At 46.4% G+C, this 22,063-nt stretch overlaps 1 protein-coding gene across 4 annotated transcripts in view; it reads left to right on the forward strand.

Annotated features, from left to right (window-relative positions):
• ZCCHC2 (zinc finger CCHC-type containing 2) overlaps positions 1-13,934 on the forward strand; it is a 64,035-nt gene extending 50,101 nt beyond the window's left edge. The window contains exons 13-17 of one of the 4 annotated variants that reach the window (XR_005060637.2): positions 849-2,342; positions 3,269-3,410; positions 7,645-7,878; positions 8,593-8,750; positions 10,129-13,934. Coding sequence is in view for 1 of the 4 variants with exons in the window: in XM_017651065.3 (XP_017506554.3) it covers positions 849-2,342; positions 3,269-3,336 (1,562 nt within the window). In the remaining 3 variants the exon portion in view is untranslated. Of the gene's footprint in view, positions 1-848; positions 2,343-3,268; positions 5,319-7,644; positions 7,879-8,592; positions 10,100-10,128 lie in introns of those variants that run through there. The other 3 variants (XR_005060638.2, XR_012121260.1, XM_017651065.3) reach the window with 3 other exon arrangements.
• Positions 13,935-22,063: the final 8,129 nt, after the last annotated feature.

The following is a 22,063-nucleotide window of genomic DNA, read 5'->3' on the forward strand; positions in this document are numbered from 1 at the left end:
TGATTGGCCTCCTTTAGCTTGTATCATTTATGTGAGACAAATATGAAGACCTTGTTTTGACAGTGCAGAATATAAATTAAGTGAATTGCCTAAAATTGATTAAGATTAAAAATATCTAATCCTTGTCTCAGTAATAAGGTGATGCTGAATCTCTGTAATTATACTGTGCTTCATTCAGTCTCCAGTTAACCTTTTGTTGCTTATGTTTCCATGGATTATTTATTATTTATTATTATTATTATGATTATTATTATCATCGTTAAAGACTTTATTTTTTAGGGCAGCTTTAGGTTTACAGTAAAACTGAGAGAAAGATACAGAGATTTCCCACATATGCCCTCACACATGACAGCCTCCCCCATTATCATCACCACTCACTACAGTGGTACATTTTTACCAAGGATGAACCTGCATGGACACATCATATCCCCAAAGCCCATAGTTTACCTAAGGGTTCACTCTGGATATAATCCCTTCAGTGGCTCTGGGCAAATGTGTATGATGACATGAATCCATCATTGGGATACTGTACAGACGATTTTTCGCGCCCTGAAAATTCCCTGTGCTCTGCCTATTCATCTTTCCCCTCCACCCCCTGCCCATGGTAACCACTGGTCTTTTTATTGTCTCCATAGTTTTGACTTTTGCAGAATCTCCATATTTTAAAATAAAGTCCATAGAAAGACAAAAATTAAGAGAAGGTTAGCTTGGCAGTCAGGAAGCCAAGGAACACATATACTCCAGTTCTAACTTCCAGAGTTCATTTTAGATCTACTTCAAATTTATTTCTGGCAAGAAAGATGGGAGTTATGTTTGTGTTAAAATCTGTTTATTTTTGTTTCCCTTAGACACAGACAGCAATTCTGAGGACTCTGGGAATCCATCAACAATGAGGTTTACAGGTTATGACCCTGTCAACCAGACTGTCACTGTCAAGCCACCTGTGCAGATTGCTCCCTTAGGAAATGACAATGGAGGCCTTTTGGAAGATCCCTTAAACTCGCCCAAATATCAGCATATTTCTTTTATGCCAACTTTACACTGTGTCATGCACAATGGTGCCCAGAAGTCAGAAGTCGTCATTCCTCCACCCAAATCTACTGATGGCAAAACAATAGGGATGCTTGTTCCTAGTCCTGTTGCTATTTCTGCAATAAGGGAGTCCACAAATTCAACCCCTGTTGGGATGCTAGGGCCAACAGCTTCTGCTGGCGAAGCGGAAAAACACCTTGAGTTACTGGCTTCCCCTTTACCTATTCCATCGACGTTCCTCCCACACAGTGGTACTCCTGCTTTGCACCTAACAATTCAGAGGCTAAAATTGCCGTCGCCACAGGGATCTTCTGAGAGTTGCACAGGTAACATCCCACAGCAGCCAACCGGGAGTCTGAGTATCGGATCACCAAACACTGCCTTTATTCCTGTTCATAACCCAGGTAGTTTTCCCGGATCTCCTGTTGCTACCACGGACCCCATCACAAAATCTGCATCCCCAGTGGTAGGACTAAATCAAATGGTGCCTCAAATGGAGGGAAACACAGGGACAGTCCCTCAGCCCACCAGTGTGAAGGTAGTTCTTCCAGCAGCTGGCCTGTCAGTTGCCCAGCCACCAGCTCCCTACTCCTTACCAGGCTCCCCTCTGGCCGCTGGTGTGCTACCCAGCCAGAGTTCCAGTGCGCTGAGCACAGCAGCAGCCTCCTCCCCGCCTGCGGGGGCAGCCTCCAGTCAGGCCCAGTCTCCTGCTCCTCCCGCAGTCCCTACGCACACCCCGGGCCCCGCCCCGAGCGCAAGCCCTGCTCTGACACACAGCACCGCGCAGAGCGACAGCACAGCTTACATCAGTGCTGTAGGGAACACAAACGCCAATGGGACGATGCTGCCACCGCAGCAGATGGCCTCAGGCCCTTGTGGTTCTTGTGGGCGAAGGTGCAGCTGTGGGACCAATGGGAACCTTCAGCTAAACAGTTACTATTACCCTAATCCCATGCCCGGACCGATGTACCGGGTCCCGTCGTTCTTTACTCTGCCATCCATCTGCAATGGCAGCTACCTCAACCAAGCACATCAGAGCAACGGAAACCAACTTCCTTTTTTTCTGCCTCAGACTCCATATGCAAATGGACTGGTGCATGACCCAGTCATGGGGAGCCAAGCCAGTTATGGCATGCAACAGATGGCAGGGTTTGGGAGATACTATCCTGTATATCCAGCGCCTAGTGTAGTTGCCAACACGAGTGGTTCGGGGCCCAAGAAGAATGGGAATGTTTCATGTTACAACTGTGGTGTAAGCGGCCACTACGCGCAGGAGTGTAAGCAGTCGTCCATGGAGGCCAGTCAACAAGGTAATCATGAGGGCGCCCAGAGGACGTGTTTCTGAGCGCGCCCATTTCTCCCTGCCTTGCCTCTACGGTGATGCTGACCTAGAAGAAAGAGCTGTTGAGCTGGTGTGTGTGTGTTTGGGGTGTTGTGCTGGCAGAGACAGGTCATAAAGTGCTAAGGGCAGAGCCTCGTGTGGCCCTGAGGCACAGCACAAGGAAGGGCAGGGAAGGCAGTTTCCAGCTAGGGAGTAAACCAGAAAGGCACTTCCTAAGGAATAGGATGGGAATTTCCATTATCCGATGTCAAACCTCTTGCTTGCAGCACTTTATTTTAAAGCTACAGCCCTGTTTCACAAAGAGAGCAAAAATTTTAAATACTGAAAAACTAGGAGGTAATGTAGTCATCTGCCACAAAGGTGCTTAGTTATTTAGTCTTTCTGTGCATAAGTAGCTGGCCTCAGGCATGTCCTCCCATGCTACCCCTTCCCTTCCCGCAGATGTTTAAAAAAATGCTCTTGCATTTTAAGGAACAAAATACTTAAACACTGGTTTGGGAGTAGGGATTTTGACCAAGTTTAATATTACCACCAGAAACAGTAAAATACTCTTAAGTGTAAGTAAAATACCAAATTCAGTGCAGACCTCAAACAGTTACCTTTCACTTGCATTTGGCCTTTGTCATTTTACGAAATGTCACCAGAAAAAAAACTGTCTTGAATTGGGACTATACAATTACCATTTTTAAAGGAAGATTGAGTTTGATAGCTTTAGGGTTGAACTTAAAGCACAAACTTCGTATTGCTTTTTAAAAGTAATTTTATCTACCATTTTGGAATCATAGTAGCACAGAAGAAGATGCCTTCTGAAGAGCATGCCCATGTGATATTTTGTGGTTTGTGATGCGTTGCCTTGTGAGCAGTGACTTAGCAGTTCTGTCTTTCCCGTTTTAGGCACTTACAGACTGAGATACGCACCTCCCCTCCCCCCTTCTAATGATACGTTGGACTCTGCAGACTGAAACGAGTAAAGCTTGCCTACTTAACACACTGAAGTGGGGAGTCATGGTGGGGTGTGGAGGGGAGGAAAGGAAAGGTATTTTGTTTGTGTTTCTTTCTCTATAAATTTCCTAGATTTCTATGCAGTTGGGGTTTTTCATTTTCCTTGTACCAATGTCCAAAACAAAAAAGAATGCATTGCTTTTGAGCCTCTGGTCTCCCGGGTCAGCAACAGGCTTATCTGTGTGATACATGTAATTTAAACATCCAAACTATCAAAAGGAAAAAGTTGATGCTGGGCTTTTTGTTTTTTTTACACTGAATACTTCATGTGTGCAATGTTTACTGAATCTTTAAAACTGTGTATTGACCATTTTAAAACACTGGTGATAGTCTTATAGTTTTGGAAAAAAGAAACTTTGCTTCTTCCCCAGCTTCTCTCACTTTTGCCCAAACAGCACTTTTCTCTGGCAGCCTGTGCAGGAGTGGCACGTCCAGTGCGTTTGCCTCACTTCTGTGAACTGCTCTGCATATAAATCAAGGGTAAAGTGTTTCACCTGAATCTTAAGGGAGAAATCAAATTCCCCAAATAGTGTGTATATGTAATAAGCCGCATCCCATAACAACATATATGCAGCACTTGTCCAGATAAAAATTAAAATAAATGGAGAGGAGAGAGAGGAAGAAGTAACACCATATGAAACTGAAAAAACATGATATATGAAGTGGACAAAGAACTCTTTCTTAAAAAAAAAAAAAAACTTTTAACTTTATCATACTTTTTTAGCCTGTTGCTTCAGAGAGACATAAAGTGAACAATAGTGTGAATGCTGTTGTGTATGTGTTTGTTTGTAATGAAAGCCGACAGCCAATTTTACTTGTAGTCTACCACTGTGTCACGTGAAAGGAGACACTACTTGAGTAAAGGTTTCTTCTTTTCTTACACCAACTGTAACAGTGTTACATTGTGTTTAAAATGTGTATGGTTATTGCCATCTGGACAGAAGCTCTGCATTTCTACAAAAGTCAGGTATTTGCTCCCTAACCTGTCTCTCGTAGCAAGTCACTTTTTATAACAGTTTACCACTATGCTTGATTATAATGTGAAAGACTAAATTCTGTGTTTAAGATGGTATTAAATCATGTCAGTGTCATGTCACTAAGTTTAATGCTGCTGTTTAAAAAGACATGTTTTTTAAAGCCAATCTATGTACTAAATTGCTTCCAGGTAATTTTTGATTTCCTAAAGTGCACTGAGGTTATCTGGAAGACAAGGGGTAATTTGGGGACTGCTGCAGTCAGCAGTGAACACGTGCCCCTGTACAGCCACGGGTTAGGGGTTGGGGTCAGTTTTGTTTTCCCATTCCTTAGTACAGAGCAGAAATGATAGATTTTTTTGTTTTGTGGAGTAACATTAGTGTGCAGCAGAGGAACGTAAATATTTGGTCTTGGTTCAGAAGCCTAACAGATTACTATACAGAAGGAAAAACTTGAAGAAAAAGGAAGCTACATTTAATGCTTCATAGGTAGAATTTATATTTATAGCACCAATGTACATTTTGAAACTAACTTTCAGGTATGGGAGTTAAAGCAGAAGAGAGAGGGGTGAGTATGGAGGGGTAAATGAAAGCTTTAATTAAAAAAAAAGTTTGAGTAAAGGATATTATTTTGATTAAATATATTTTATTTGATCTGGGTATTTTTGGACCACATTATAAATTAATTGTTAAGCTGCAGTTGAGTCGTTCAAGTGAGAGTTTTGATAAGCCATGTATGGACCGCATTGTGAATCACTTGCCAGTTGTACTTTATGGAGCTTATTTTATGTTTAAAATACTGTACTGTACATAGGAGGTATGTTACCTTCTCCTTATTTGTATGTTTACCATATACTTTGATATTTGAAATGTTATGTACTGGAAAGGCCACTTATATTTCTAGAACAGATTGGATTTTATGCACCTTTTTTTCCTTGAATTAACAGCAATAAAAAAAATGAAAAACAGCCCAAGAATTGTGCTTTATTGCAAATTTTGTAAAAGTGAAAGGACATATACATGGTGACCTTTTTCTTCCCTTTTGAAAAATCAACCCACTTTTACCCTGTGATGTGGCCAGTGAATCCCAAAGTTGCTTACTGTCTGCATGTTCTTCAGTTTTTCCCCCATACAGCCTTACTGTGTAGGTTGTCTGTGTGACCACCGGGAGAAGAGGCTACATTTCCGTGTGCCCGAGGCTGTTGTGATGATGGCCAGAGGCCTCGTCACCTTGGAGTTTTATTTCTAGGTTAGGCTCTCCTCCCTCACTGAAAGTGTAGCGGACCTAATTTACTTCCTCAAATTTATTAATTTGGTTTTGTTACCAGGCAGCACTCTCAGTCCAGTATTTTGTATCCTTTATTTCATTGGTTCTTTCTTCTATAATTCATTCCAGGATTCAGTAATTGATAAGGGATTATAGTGGGCACTTTCCAAGTCATGTCCTGTGGCGACGGCTAATGTCTTGCCGCTCAGCCCATGCCCCTGCAGGTGTCCCCCAGTTGCCCCCGTGGCTATGGGCTCTCACAGAGGCTCAGGCCTCCAGGGCACTGCGTGATGATCTGGAGCCACCGAATGAATGTCCTGTCTGTGCCCAGTTGGGCAGGAGGTGTGAACTGGTCACAGAACCCCTGATGGTTACCTGAGCACCAGCCTTCCCCTTTAGCCAGCGTGTGCCTGCATGTAATGTGCTCAAGTTGTGAACCAACCGCCAACTCCCACATCTCCACTGGGACCACCCATGACCCTTACGCACCCCTTCTCCCTCCTTCCCCTACTACACCGAGGTGACTGTTATGCCAAATTGTATTCTTTATCTTTTTTCCCCTCACATTTTACATTCTCTCCCAAATATACAATGAATTTTTTTCTTGAACTTTATAGAAAGAGTATCCTGTATCTAGTCTTCTGTGGCTATCTCTACTCATATTTTATGGTCCTGATAGTGCATTTCTACAATTAATTGATTTCCACTAACTTCACAATATTCTATTGCATGGGGTGGAGGGGAATATATATATATACATCACAGGTAATATAAAATGTGTGTGTGTGTGTATATATAATTTGTCCTGTCATTTGGATGTTTTTCATTTTTCCGCTCTTATAAGCAGGAGCAGTTTGTACCATTCTCCTGGTGTGTGTGGTGTGTGCGAGAGCTCTCTAGGACATAAACCTAGGAGTGCAGGTGCTGGGTTGTAGGACATGCAAGCATTCTGCCAAGATTTTCCGTACCAGTTTCCAAGTGGTTTGTGCTCAAGCCAGCAGGGTCCAGGCCCCTCAGTCCCTCTCCTGACACTCTCCTGGGATGCCCTCATGGTACCGTGGGAGGCTTGGCAAGGGAGAAGTCAGTGTTGGCAGAGCTTGTGTAAGTCGTCTTGGAGGTGAGTGTGGAGAGGAGCCTCGCAGTCCAGGCAGGGTGTGTGGGACTCCGGGGCCCCAGTTGGGGGAGGAGACGTAAAGAAAGGCACAGGACTGGAAGTGACAGTGTTGTGCTGTATGGGGGAGTTGGGAGGCAGGCAGAGGGGGTGGTGGCAGAAGCATTTTGAAAGAGCTAAGAGGTTGTGGCTCAGTATGTAGAGTCAGACTGGAGATTGTGGAATTGATTGAAAAATAGGAAGTTAACCAAGCTTGAAGTCAAGGAGAAGCACGTTGACAGATCTGGAGGGAAGTGTTGGGTGGTTGAGAAAGGACAGCCTGGAAGCTCAGAGACTGGGGTGAGGCCGCAGGAAAGGAAGGGGATGGAAGAGGCAGGGAGAAGAGCCTCGGAGCTTCGTTCCTCTGGGTGTTCAGTGCCGGGGGTTTATTCCAATACGTGGCTGTGAGGATTAAGTGAAGTAGGGAAAGGTCCAGCACCACAGGATGGTTGGACCGGGAAGGCGCTCAGTTGGTTGGATTCGGTTTTGATGAACAGGACAGTGGAGCTAACTTACAGGAGATGGGAAAATGGGGGAGGGAATGAAGTGTGGGAGTAAAGGCTGTGGTTCTTTGGCTGGTGAGGAACCTAACAGGGCTTCATTACATTAAGGTTAGTTATTTCAGCTCTATCCACAGATAAAAGACAATATTTCTTGTCCTCAGAAATTAAATCTAACTGGAGAACTTACCAGTTAGTGGCAGCGATGGGCCATGTATACACTGGCTGAGTCGTGCAGTACCAAAGTAGAGTAAGTTCATTACAAGGCAAGTCCACATTTAATTTTTCACAGAGGTCTGAAAACTAAATTTTCCTGAGAAGGTGCCAAAAAGATGAAAACACGGTGTAAAATAGTTTTTTTGTTTTTTTTTTAACAGGTAGCATCTAGTACTTAGAAGCATCATCCATTTGCTCTTGGAAGACACCTTTTTTCAATTCTACATACTGACTACAAAAGCATTCTAAGGTTAAGGCAGTGAAACCAGAGGCAAGCTGTGACAGTGGTTCAGCCCCTGAACCCTTGCATTCCTCCATCAGAAAAGAGCAAAGGAAATGCTGACTTCCCCACCGGCCCCACGAAAGGGGCCTATTTATTTTCAGAGAAATGACAGGTGTGAGGTGTGGGAAGGAAAGGGGCTGCTGATGTTAAACATGGTCACTGATCTCTGGACATCCCTCTTCTGTCAAGGAGTGGGAGGGTGTGGGGCCAGCTGTTATGAGGATGAAGGGCTCTGGGTCTCAGGATTGAGAAGCATGTGTAAACCTGGCGGAGGGCATGTTTTAACCTCTATGCCCTTGACGTGGTGATGCACAGAAGGCAGCACCTCTCCTCCCAGTGAACGCTAGTTGACACACTGGCTTACACGATTTGGATTCCTAAGGCTAATCTAACATCAGTATTTTATCACTGGTAACAAGTCACAGCTATTGTGCCCATACACGTGAAAATAACTTTTCTTTGCCATATCTCAAAAGAACTGACCTAATTCTCCAATGCTGTTCTCTTTTGAAATATATGAACCCTCTAGATTGGAGCATGGGTACACATTGCCCGAACTCTGTGTGCATATAAATGTTTAACCACTTTGAAAGCACAGGGACTTTAGGTTTCCTCGTTCCTGCTCTGGAAAAGGGGGCACATCACAGGTGAGGGTGTCGAAGGTCCCTTCCTTCCTGCAGTCACACGTCCACTGCAGCGACTGGGCCTCGGTCACCAGAGCTCTTTATCTTCAAGACCCTGTTTTGATACCTGAAACTGGGAGGCTGGGGTGGAATGAGGTGGGACGTTGACTAGTTTCTCATTGTTTTTCTTTTTTCTCTTGCAGCTCCAACTTGATCTACTGAAAGAGGTCTCAGCCAGAAATTGCTGTTTGGGAAGCAGCACCACCTGGTGGGGAACGAGGACAATGCACGCAAGGAGATGTTACTTCCCGCTGACCTAATTTAGAGAAAATTGAAGGCAAGACAGAGAACGATTGAGATAGTAAGCCTGTGTCCACAACCTTAGAGAATGCAGGCACCTGGCCATAAACATAACTTGAGCAGTCTTCTTTTTCAGCCATTGCAATTTTTAATTTGTTATAAACATCTTAAAAACATTGATGGTACTTTGCAGGTTCCTTTGTACTTTCCTCTGTGCTCATTGGTCAGCACAATTATGAAGGGTATCAGGTCATCCTCTTTCTTATTTTACAGATCAGGAACCTCAGGGTTTAGAAGGGTTAAATGCCACAAACTTGCCAATGATGAAGGCCAGGCTAACTTCAAATTAATGTTTCTCTCCTGTACCACTTCCTGCCCCCACAGGTGCTTCTCTCCTGAGCCAAGGGCAATGACCTTAGTAAATTGTATAAAATGATAGGGACCCTGGACTTAACATGAGGTCCCATAACATGGAGGAACATTTCCAGAGATAGAACCTCAGGACTTTTAGAGTGATGCTTCAGGCACCTGCCTATCTCAGACAAATTCAAGAAGCAGCAACTCACCTACATCCAGCATTTTAAATGTGCCCAGATATCCTCAGTTAAACACTGAGTTTTGATCTGCAAAGGTTTTTATTATTTCCAGGTGTCTTGATAAATTGAGCATCAAGGGAGTATTCCATTAACTTTAAGACTTCAGAACTTAAGAAATGAAATAGCCAGGGCAGAAAAGGCACATAACCACTGGTATAATAGCCCTGGTGTTTGCATATAGATTGTTCCAAGCACTTCCTCTACCAGCCACCACCACTCAAAAACACTCCAAAGGCCAGGAATGACTGGCAAATTTCCCTTGAAGCAGGAACAGTGTCAGTCACACCCCCTAAAGCTCCTCTAAGTGCTTAAGATGAACACCAAGTTACCTGGCAGTTACTTCTGCTGATTCTTGCTAGCGTATCAGGTTGGGTCATGTTTGTAGCATGATAACTTAATTGTGCATGGACGCCTTCCTCAACTGAACTTGGACAAGAGGTGGCACTGATCAAACTTTGTTCCCAGCACCCACCCACAGTATACATGACCTTTCGCAGGCTTATTTACAGAATGGGGAGAACATTCACTTTGTAGCATAGTTACAAGGATTAAATCTGATGAAATATATAAAGCACTCAATGTCTGACACATAGTAGGTGCTCTGTAAATTTCATAATGGTAGCTAACTCGTAATGCCCATTAGAGGCCAGACACTATCAGCTCATTTCCGCCTCCAACAACCCAATGGGCTATGTACTCTGTCCTGACTTATGTTTGGGGAAATTGAGGCACAAGGGGTAAGTGAGTGTCTCGTAGGCTTACTAAGTAAATGAGGGTGCAGAGGAAGTGCTCTTACCTGCTGGGCTGCTCCACGGCCGTTTGTGCCCTTGTCTTGACTTCCAGGGCCGTGTCTGTGAGGTGCAGAGCACCCGGCGCTGCGATCAGGCAATCGGGACTCCAAGGCAGGCTCTGCCTTAAAACACTTGTCATGTCAAACAGCTGGCCCTCCTGGACCTTCATTACCTGAAAGGCAAGTGCTTGTTAGGAAAGGGTGGGAGAATTTGAACTAAAGGATCTCAAAATTCTGTGACTTGAAGCTTGCTTTAAATGATTGATCAAGGTCTTATAATGCTTTGCACTTATTTTTGGTTTACCTGCTTTGAAGTCCTTATTGGGTGTGGTCAGGAGCACAGGCCTGATCTGGCACTGGCGGCGATGTGAGGGGAGATGTGTTCTGGCTCCTTGGCAGAGAAGGGAGCCCCCCGGCCCCTAGGCGGCAGCACAAGCAGTTCTGACTGCACTCTACCACTGCAGAGCAGTTTCTCTTCCTCATCTTCTACCGTGAAGTTTCTAGGCTCTTCTCTACTTATACTGATAACGCTTTCATTTGCGGGGGCCTTTCAGTCAAAAAACATAAAGCTCATATACTGAGTCTTGTGCTGAAGGTCACAGGGTGAGGCATTGCTCGCTGACGGGCGATGCAAAGATCGGCAAACTACAGCTCGCAGCCAAGAATGGTTTTTACATCTTTAAATGGTTGGAAAAGAATGATTCATATGAAAGTAGTATGAAAATCAAATTTCAGTACCTACAAATTAAATCTGTTGTAACACGGACACCCCTTCGTTAGTTTGTTAAGGCGGCTTTCCTCCAATGCCCTAAAAGTTGAGCAGTTACAGCAGAGATCATGTGGCCCTCAGAGCCTGAACTATTTACTGTGTATCCCTGACACAGCAACCTTATCTCAATAAAGATGCACTTATCCATGTCTTTAAGGGCCTAATGTGTGGGTGTAGGACTTTGCACTTTGTCCCTTTTGATGCTGTTTCCTCAGCCCAGGGTAACATCTGGTGCATGAGTAGGCCATGCACACATTGCTGGCCATTTTGCAAACATTTCTTGACTGGGAGCTGCGGGTACTTCAGGGCAAAACTACCTACCACCTGAAAACAGGCTGGGTGCCAGTGAGTGGAGAAGTGGAGAATCGGGGAAGGATTTTCAAAGGGTGCGTTTTCAGTTGGGCCAAGAAGGAAGACATGGGAGATTCCTTAGTGAAGAGGTGAGAGGACAAAGAAAACAGCATCATCAAAGGCGGATTTCAGGCAGGCCGGGGCTGGGAGGGCGGCTGGGCGTGCAGGCAGGGGAGCTGCACGCTTCCCGCAGCAGGCACACAGGGGAGAAGCAGGTGTGAAAGAGAAAAACAGGAGTTCTTTTGCCCACGTTGAGTTTGTGCAGCTTGAGTGATGTCAGGAGGCCAGGCTTGAGGAGAAGGACAGTACTTGGCATGGGGCAAAAGGCCTGGTGTCCCTATGGGGCTCTTTCCTAATGTAGGACACAGAGAAGGGTGCTGGGTGACGGGTGGAGGTTTGAGGGTCCCTGAGGAGATGTGCTGGCTGGCTTCACTGCCCTGGCTAATTCCGCTGCCTCTGTGGGGCCTCACTTTCTCCTTTCCCGTCACTCTGCTTACAGGTTGTTTCTCCTGCAGGCCACTTGCCCTGTCTGCCGCCAGAAGGGGCCACGCAGCTGGGCCTGTGTGCACCTTGCACCCTCGGCCTCCACAGCCTCCCCTTTACCAGCACTTGTTCTGCCCACCTGCCTCCAGGGCATGGTTCCCTGGTTAAGCCCCGGGAGACCCAAACTTCATCCACGAGCCCCATCTAAATTTCTGGTAACTCGCAGCAAACAAGCAGGGACAGAGGAGCGTCCTTGTCCTTTTGAGCAGAGTATTCGGCAGTCAGTAAGCTGCACTTGACGCCCGAGCAGCCGAGGTCTATAGGAATCTGCATCTGGACTACACTAGTTTGGGTTTCCGGGAATAAGGTAAGCCGCTGAAATTTGCCTTTTACTCCATCGCGGGTGAGGGCAGGGGCATTTTGCTCAACATAGGGGCACAGATTAGATTTCCGGGGCAGTGTTCAATGTGCCAGGACAAGCGCTTTCCAAGCATTTCAGAAGGATCTTTTGCTAATAAATAAGTGATTTTTATGATTCCCTTACTTTTTAGCGGGTCCCTGGGCAGCCTGTAGCCTCACTCGAGGTGCTACTGTTTTCTGACGGCACTATAATACAGTGGTTATGGGCATAGACTAGTTTGAATCCTAAGGCTGCCACTTGATCTGGGGCTGCTTAACAGGCTCCCTGTGCATGAAGAGGACAGGAGTGTCCACAGGGGCTCTGAGGGGTGGACAGACACACGTGATGCCTAGCAAGCAGGGAGTTCTAACACACTGCTATCCTTTGAAAATGTTCTTATTCAAAACCTGCCCTCCTACCTTAGGGCCCACGTAAATGAGGAATGCCTGCCGTCTTGGAATAGACTGGGTTTGCTTTTGTTCCTGTTAGCCATTTTTGTCTTCCAAAATTGTAGTCATCTTATACATGCATTTTATATCTTTCTTTTTTATATTTGATGAGTCAATATTGATACTTTATTGTTAACTAAAGACTGTGGGCTTTAGTTAAGGTTCACTTTTTTGTGTTGTACATTCTATAGGTTTTGACAAATGTATACAGACGGTCCCTGACTTATGATGGTTCTACTTAAGATTTTTTTGGCTTCCCTGTGGTACAAAAGAGAAACCCGTTCAATAGAAACTGGACTTCGAATTTCAAATTTGGATCTTTTCCTGGGCTAGCGCTGTGAGGTCCGGTCCTCTTGTCTGACGCTGGGCAGGGCAGTGAGCCACCGCTCCCAGTCCACCATGCGATCGTGAGGGTCAGCATCCACTAGATACACTGACGACCTTTCTGCCCCCAGACAACTGCTCTGGCTTTTGTTTTCGGTACAGTATTTAATGGATCACATGAGATATTCAACACTTTATTATGAAATAGGCTTTGTGTTGGCTGATCTTGCCCGTCTGTAGGCTAATGTAAGTGTTCTGAGCATGGTTAAGGTAGGCTGGGCTATGGTGTTTGGTAGGTTAGGTGCATTAAATGTGTTTTCAGTTTTTGATAGATTTATTGTTTATTGGGACATAACCCCATCGTTAGTCAAGGAGGAGGTGTAGTGCCATACCTGCCATCGTAGTGTCATATAGAATATTTCACTGCCTGTGCTCCGCCTGTTCCTCCCTCTGGCAACCTGATCGTGTTATTGTCTGCGTAGTTCTGCCTTTTCCCCAGTGTCAGACAGCTGGAATCATACTGTGTGTAGCCTTTTCAGATTGGCTTCTTTCACTTAGTGATGTGCACTTAAGCTTCCTCCATGTCATTTTACAGCTCGATAGCTCGTAATTTTTTTCTTGGATCACATCCCATTGTCTGGATGTACCCCAGTTTGTTCATCCATCACCCACTGAAGGACATCTTGGCTGCTTTCAGGTTTTGGCAGTTATGAGTAAAGTTGCTATAAACATCCATGTGTAGGTTTTTGTGTGGACATAAGTTTTCACCTTATTTGGGTAAATACCAAGGACTGCATTGCTGAATATAATGATAGGAAATATTTAGCTTTGTACGGCACTGCCAAACTGTCTTCCGAAGTGGCTGTGCCACGCTGCATTCCGACCGGTGATGAATGGGAGCTCTTCTCACTCCACATCCTTACCAGCACTTGGTATTGTCACCCTGTGGGATTTTGGCACTTCTAGTATTACGCAGCGGTATCGTGTGTGAACTTGCAAATCTCTAATGACATAAGAAGTGGAGCATCTTTTCATATTCTTGTATGTCATCTTCTTTGGTCAGGTGTCTGTTCAGACCATTTGTTGATTTTTAAAAATTGGGTTGTTTTTGTTGATTTTAAGAGTATTTTTTTGTACATTTTGCATAGTGGTCCTTGTCAGGCATGTGTTTTGCAAATATTTTCTCCTTCTCTTTTCATTCTTTTAGTGCTTTGTCCTTTTTATTGCAATGAAACGGAAATGTGGGGACACCAAAGGGATAGAAGCCAGTCAGAGGGTTTCACTCTGTGTTTATTCTTATCAGTGGCAACACCAAGTGGTCCCCAGTGATACCTGCTTTTGCACTCAGTGTGCCAGAGACAGGTCCCCAGTGGTTGCCAAGTCCTCCACCCAGAGCTGGAGCAGCTCACGTGGCAGTGGGACTGGGCCCTGGGGGCTCCCACATCCTCCCCTGTGGGACAACCAGGTGCTATCAGGGGGCTGGGCCCTGCTGACCCCTTTTATTACTTGCCCAGAAGACAGAAACTGTGGGCCTACGGTGACATCCCCTCATGACTTCTTCAGCCTTATTTGGGACACAGAGGACTAGCTCCCCCACACTGTATGTCTAGAGCTGTGCACAGGGGAGAGGATGTGAGCTGGCTTTTAGACTCAGGCTGCAAGGAGGGATTGCTCCTCAGTGCAAATGTGCCTCCTTTCTGAAACATAGGCCCAGCCCTCGGTAAGACCTCAGAACCGAAGACAGTAGTCCATACTGCTAATCCTGTCTGCTTCCCACAGGATGGAAAATTATTACAGGACAACGGAAGGGCAGGTCAGCCACATGGAGGGGCTTTTCCTGCGGCTCTCCAGAACACCCCCCCACCCCACCCACCCCATGGCAAATTGACGCAATACCCTACTGCTTCAAAATAGCTGAGTGACTTCAAAATAAATATACATATTTCTGGCTATATTGGAAGACATGGTAAGGAGGAAGTGAACTGTTCTAGTGTCTGTGACCCCAGTGATGGTGAACCATGTGCCAAGCTGGTTTTGAATCCCAGTTTCCTCCAAAGTCAGACGTCCCACCTACATGAAAGTGGAGGTGTGTTTGCTCTGGCAAAGAAGGTAGTAATTCTTGATTAAGAACATTTGGAAAAGGCCCTTCAAGTTGAGTGGAAGTGGTGGCATGCGGTGGGTCACAGCTCTTCCCAGTGCCATCCAGGGAGCGGGAGCACCTGGGAAGCCTGTGGAGTGCAGACTCCAGGGCACAGCCCCATGAGGCCCCTGCACTGAAGGCCAGAGGGGTGCCCTGAGCACCCCCAGCCCATTCAGATGCACAGCAATTTTGAAAATCAGTAAGTTAAAAGCACAGACTGTAAAAGCCAAAACACATGAATTTAGACGTTGTCTCTGTCACCCAGGAGCCTCATGACTTGGGACAAACACATTTAAATGCTTTAATGGGAATCACAATAATAAGCATTTGGAGGGACCGCCCAATGCCTGTATGGCTGCCAAAGATGCTGAAGCTAACACACCCGGGAGCTGCTCTGGAAACAAGAAAAAGGGTTTCAGACAGTATGAATGTCTCCCTCCTCTGCTGCTGTGTTTTGTTTTACATGAAATGATTCTGATGTCTAGCTTTTATCAAGTCCTTCGTATGTACCAAGCATTGTCCTAAGCCTTCGATGTGTTAGTTAATTCTCAGCAATCCTATGCAATAGGCATAATTACAGATATAATTATGATATAGATGAAGAAATGGAAGCAAGGAAAGGCTAAGCAATTTGGTCACAAGCTGCTCATATATTTAACTTAGGGTCATACAGCTAGTAAGTTGCTAAGTCAGGGTTTGAATGCAGAACCTCAGAGCCCGGAGCTCTCCCATCACCTTGGGCCTCCAACCCTTAAAGACGTGATAAGAAGCTGAGAAAAACTAACGTCCATTTACTGAGGAATTGTGGAAGTTCAGCCCCTCTTCAGCAACTACATGGTAAGAAAGTTCAAACTATTATTCTGGGGCCTAAAACAGAGCAGAAAGTTATCTCTGATGAGATTTACAGTGTCCTCTCTTTGATGCTCAAGTGTAAAACTTGGCATGCAGTTTGGCAGCCACTAGCTGCAGGTGGTTATTTAAATTGAAATTAACCAATCAATGGGAGGGAATAGACAGTCCAGATACAGACCCACACATATACCAAAGGCTGATTTTCAACAAAGGTGCAGAGGAAATTCAATGGAAAAAGGAGAGTCTTTTCAACAGGTGGTACTGAAACAATTGGGTACCCATGTGCAAAACACTGGACATCATCCCTTGCACCGTATATGAAAATCAACTAAACGGAAAAGCAAAACCTATAGAACTTACAGATGATAACATAAGGAAAAAGCCTTTGTGACCTCACACCAGGCAAAGGTTTCTTGGATGCTATACTGAAAAAATGATCTGTAAGAGAATAAATGAACAAATCAGACCTCACCAGAATTCAGACTCTGCTCTTTGAAGAACACTGTTAAGAAAATGAAAAGATAAGACATCAGCTGGGAGAAAATATTGCACATCATGTATTTGATAAGGGACTTGTATCTAGAACATATAAAGACTCCTCAAAACTCAATAGTTAAAAAAATATAATAAAAAACAGGCAAAAGATATGAACACTTCACCAAAGAAGATATACTAATGTTAAATAAGCCCATGAAAAGATGGTCAACATCATTAGGCATTAGGGAAATGCAAATTAAAGCCCCAATGGGATACCCACTGAAATGGCTAATATTAAAAAGAGTGACCTACCAGGTGTTGGCTAGGATGTGGAGGAACTGGCAGGAATATAAAATGGTACAACCACTCTGGAACAAAGTTTGACAGTTTCTTAACAAGCTAACCATATACCTACCATAAGCCAGCCGTTCCACTTCTAGGTATTTACCCACAGCAAATGAAAAGTGCATGTCCATATAAAGATTTGTGCGAGAATGTTCATAGCAGAGTCATTCATTTGTCCATAGCCAGAAAGTGGAAAGAAGCAAATGTCCACCAACAGGTGAAGCCATGGTTTCTCCAACCGATGGACTATTATTCTCAGTACAAAGAAACAGAGGCACACAATATGGGGGAATCTCAAAACAATTTTGCTGAATGAAAGAAGTGGGACCAAAAGAAAAAAAAGACTACAGACCACATAATTCTGTCTATCCCAAGAGGGGCAAACTGGTCAGTGATGACAGAGCAGATCAAGGGGTTGCCTGAGTGGGGGTCGGGGGAGGGCCCGGGGGAGGGTGGAGGAATGACAAAGGGACGGGAGGACTCCTGGACGTTGAAGTGCACTCACTATCTTGACTGGGGTGATAGTTTCACGGATGTACGTGTGAGTGAAATAACATACAGAGAATTACCAAGAAAACCAATGGTATTAAAATACAGTTTTGGGCCGAGAACACCCCTGCACTGGACCATTAGTGGAACTGCTGCGCCGCGAGGCCGGATTCCAGAATGCAGCTGAGCAAACGGGGCTGTCCCGGACCTCGAGCCTTTTTTGCACGAGCTCAAGGCACCGAGGACAGGCGGCCGCCTCCCCAGCTCTGGCCGCAGAGCCACCCATCTCCGCGGCGCGCCTAAGGTCCCCTCCTCAAATACACATTTTTGAAAATACCCATTCAACAAAAAGGTGTTGGGGTCGGGACCCCGGTGCTGGGCTGGCACGAGACCCTTAGGAGGAGCCTCTCTGGGACGGGGCGGGGCGCGCGAGGAGCCAGGCCGCTGGGTTCAGGGCCGCCGCAGGGGTCCGGGGGCTCCATGGGAGGCCGGAGGACACCCCTGGCGCTTCTCCGATCCCCGCTCGGCGGCCCGGGCACCCGGAGCACCTCACCGCCAGCGCGCTGCCCCTCGTGGCACCGAGAAGGCTGCGCGGCCGCCTGCGGCTGCCCCTCCCCGGAAGGCGGCGGCCCGAGAGGGACCAGCCCGCCCGGCCTCGCGGGTCTGGGAACAGGTGAGAGAGGGTCCCCCCGGGTGGGCCCACACAGGGCTCCCCCAGGGTCTGCGGCCTGGACAGTGCCCGCTGTTGCCCTCAACGCCTCGGCTGGAGTCCCGGAGCTCAGGCCGGGCTGGGAAGACTCGCCCTGTGCATCCTCCCCTTTTCTGCAAGCCTCCAGGATCTTCACCCCACCCGCCTCGGGTTTGTTAGCCTTTGGTCCCACCCTGACCTGAGGAGACCCCTGGCCCCGGGACTGCCTGCGCTGGCAGCAGGTCTGTGGATGAGGAGCGCGGGTGAGCCCACGGGAATGAGTGAGGAGGCAGCCCCGCCCCACCGGCTCTCGGTTCTCCCTGCGACCAGGCCGGAGTTTGTTCCCTGGGCATTCTGGCCCTGGTGAGAAGAAATGCAGGCTTTACCCCCCTGGGGTTTTTTCTCCTTGGGGCAAGAAAAGGACCCTCAAAGCTGTTAACTCCTTCGAAGAAGCGGAGAGGAAAGGCAGGAGAAACACTCTGAAGACAAAAGCAGACGAGCGCTATTATATATGTATTTTTAATGATACACATAAAACATGAAGACATGTTCAAAAACAATATCTTTTTAAAAAGGAGTGAACAGTCCTAACCCTGGTCCCAAAGCCCAGGCGTAGTTGTCTCCCCAGAGAGAACAGCTGTTGCCCTGATGTGCAGCGGCCTGGAGCCCCTCCCTCACCCTCTGCCCTCCACCTGCGACTCCCCTGTTGTTCCCACAGCCAGACAGTCCTACCTCCCAGCCCCTGTGCTTACTGTTCCCTCTGCTGCCCTTTCTTTTCTTTTTCGGGGAATGGGTATTTTATTTTTATTAAGGTAAAACATTCATACACTAAAGTGTGCAGACCTTAATGTGTATGTGTGCAGCTCAATGAACTTTTACATATTTCTTTACATATATATTCACCCAGATAAGTTATATTTCCAGCTTGCCAGAAGGCTCCCTCGTGCCTCCCTAGTCAACACCCTCCCCAGAGGTGACCACTTTTCTGACTTCCTTCACCATCCAGTTCTTTTGTCCATTTACGTAAATGTTCTTCTGTGTCTCAGGGACTTTCTGTGGATGCTTGTCCCCATCCTCCCGCCCTCAGCTCAAAAGGCACCTCATCTCCCATTCCTTTCAGGACCATTATCCTGTTCCTTGCCTTCTGGGCCCTTCACAGTTTGTAATATGTTTGTTCATTTCCTTGTTTACTGTTTGTCTCCCCAGCTAAAAGGTAAGTGTCCTCTCCTATTCACTGCTGTCTCCCAAATCCCTAGCCCAGGGCTAGCATATGTGCATGATCAACAAATATTTATTCAGTGACTATGTGTGTGAATGAAAGAAGAAATGGCCCAGGTATCAAGTGACATGGTGCTAAACCTGAAATGAATTATAGTGTTCAAACGCTGTTCTATGCTTGAGGCCTCTGTACTTCTTGTCACAAAGATAATATTCACCAAATTAAAATGTGGAGACTTAGAAATACTGGAGTTGTTCCTCTTTGCCTGGAAGCAAAATGAGAGCTGACACTCACCCTCTGTAGCAGGATTGCTTTCTCCACCAAGACTGGGCTTCCGCTTTATATTGTTGAATCAATGTTTTATAAAACAACTCCTCTTTGGCAACAGTGTTAATCTCGATTGGAATGATAGAAGATGATGGTAACACTTCCTTTATATTCTGTCATGTTTTAAAAATAAGCGCAGAATAGTTAAAAAAAATTTTCAACTGTAAAATACACGTAAAATGTACCATCTTAACCACTTTTTAGGTGTACGGTTCAGTAGTGTCAAGTACATTCCACGTACTTAGTGGGCAGCCATCTCCAGAACTCTTTACAGCTTGTAATACACACTCCCCCGTCCTTGGCAACCCATCATTCTATTTTCTGTGTCTGGGAATTTGGCTAGTCTGGTAACCTAGAGTAAGTAGAATCTGTAATACAGGATTTATCTTAGTGTCTGTTTTTTTTCTCACTTACCGTAATGTCTTCAAGGTTCATCCATACTGTAGCACACGTCAGAATTCCCTTCCCTCTTCAGGCTGTGTAATGCTCCATTGCGGGTGTGTACACACACACAGCATTTTGTTTATCCATTCATCCATCAGTGGACATGTGGGCAGCTTCTACCTTTGGCTATCATGAATAACGCTAGTGTGAACATGGGTGTGCAGATATCTCTTCGAGTACCTGCTTTCAATTCTTTGGGGCGTATGCCCAGAAGTGGAATTGGTGGTTTACATGAGAATTCTATTTTTAAGGTTTTTAGGAGCTGCCTTGCTGTTTTCCACAGCATCTGTACCATTTTACATTCCCACCAGCAGCATCTAAGTGCTCCAGTTTCTCCATGGCCTCACCAACACCTAATATTTTCTGGTGTTTTGATAGCAGCCATCTTAATGGGTATAAACCGGTATCTCATTGTGGGTTTTACTTGTACTTTCCTAATGACGAAGGATATTGAGGACATCTTTTCAAGTGCCTGTTGGCCGTTTGGATGCCTTCTTTGGAGAAATGTCTGTTCAGGTCCTGGGCCCATGGTTTAGTCAGCTTGTCTGTTCTTGTTATTGTTGTTCTTGAGTTCTGAGCACGTATTGCTTTCAAAATCAGAGAAGAATTTTATTTTAGGAAGGAGGGGGGAAAGAGCATCAGAAAGCCAATCAAGAGAGTGCAGTGGCTAAAAGCTTGGGCTCTGAAGTTACAACCTTCAGTTGCCATAATTGCCAAGCACCTCCTATAAAAGTCAAGGCGGACTGACCACTCTACCACACCACCCTGAACACTCGGTGACCCAGGACAGTACACGGCTTGCTCGCTTACCTCAAGTCTGGTGTGATCAGAGGCAGAGGTGGGAGACAGATGGAAGTTACGGAGGGACAATAGGAGTTTCAAGGGGATTCTGTGTCATGTAGTCAGTCAGTCAGGGGCTGAGGCTGCATCCATCCTGCGATACTGACATCCTCAACATGTGGCTGCCAAAGTCACCATGGGAGGAGAGAAAAGGGGGCATGACCCAAGGGTAACTTTTTCTGGGCCAGTCTTTGCCTGCACCACATCAACCTAAGCGGGGACAGCCCTGCGCACTGTGAGGCGGCCTGGGATACAGCCTGGCCCTGTGTGCCCAGAAGGAGAGGAGGGTTGGTCACCAGACTGTCTCATTCTTCTCCACACACACACACACACACACACACACACACTCGCCCCCTTCTCCTGGGAGACGACCCCAAGTTGCATCCAGGACCTCCAGGCCATGCACAGTCTTCTCAAGACCGGATATTGAGCCTACATTCTGGTGACCAAAGAGCTAAGGGGGGCGAGTTATCTGCCCCTCGACCCCAACACCCAACACACAGTGCCAAAGTAGAAGTAACAAAATTCCCATTAAGAAAAGGGAGGGCCCCATAGCCCCTGGTCCGTTCTCTCTGTCGCCCCAGCTCTGCCTCAAAGGAGGTCCTCCTCTTCCGTGATGTCCCCTGGCTACACCTGAAGCGCTCCTTGGGAGATGGCCCTTCTCTCTGGCACTATCCAGTTCTTGGAGCTTCCTTCCTGCCCAGGGAACCCAAAGAGTTTTTCTAAGTCTGCTGCCCATCAAAGACATTTTTAGGGTGACTTCATGATTTCTCTGGAAGTAGTTTTCTCAGAAAGTTAATAGGCTTAGTGAAACAGGGAAAACTCCGGGAAGGACGGGTTTGAGGTGCCTACTAGAAATCCACACAGAGGGGAAGACTAGCTGGTTGGATATAGGAGCCTGGCATTCAGGAAGTGGCCCGGGAGACATACACTGGGGCATCATCAGTGTATAGCTGGCATTTCCCAGGAAGAAGGCACGTGTAGACGGAGAAGGGAGGAGGTCCAAGCGGAAGTCCACTTGCAGTGAGCCCAGTTACTGAGAGGAGAAGAGTAAGGGAGGGAGTGAGGGGACAGAGCTGCCTTGCTGCAGAGGGGAGCAGAGACGTGGGGTGGGACTAGTGCCCAAGTGGAGCAGGGACAGGTCACCATAATACCCCGAGGGAGGGCAGAGGACATGGCCGTAGGTGCTGGGGACAGGAGGCCAGGAGCTGGTGGAAGTGACGTTAGAGCCGCGTCAGCAGCTGAGACTGAGGAGGAAGAGGCACTTGTGGGGGCTGAGGAGAGAGGGGTGGTCTGGGCAACGCACTGTGGAAATCTGTAATCTGTGATGGCTGAGCAGCGGGAGGGCCATTTGCTGTTCGCGGTCATGCCCTAGATGAGTCTCTTCAGCC

The sequence above is a fragment of the Manis javanica genome, chromosome 9, assembly GCF_040802235.1.
Source record: "Manis javanica isolate MJ-LG chromosome 9, MJ_LKY, whole genome shotgun sequence".
In the NCBI taxonomy this organism is placed as follows: Eukaryota; Metazoa; Chordata; class Mammalia; order Pholidota; family Manidae; genus Manis; species Manis javanica.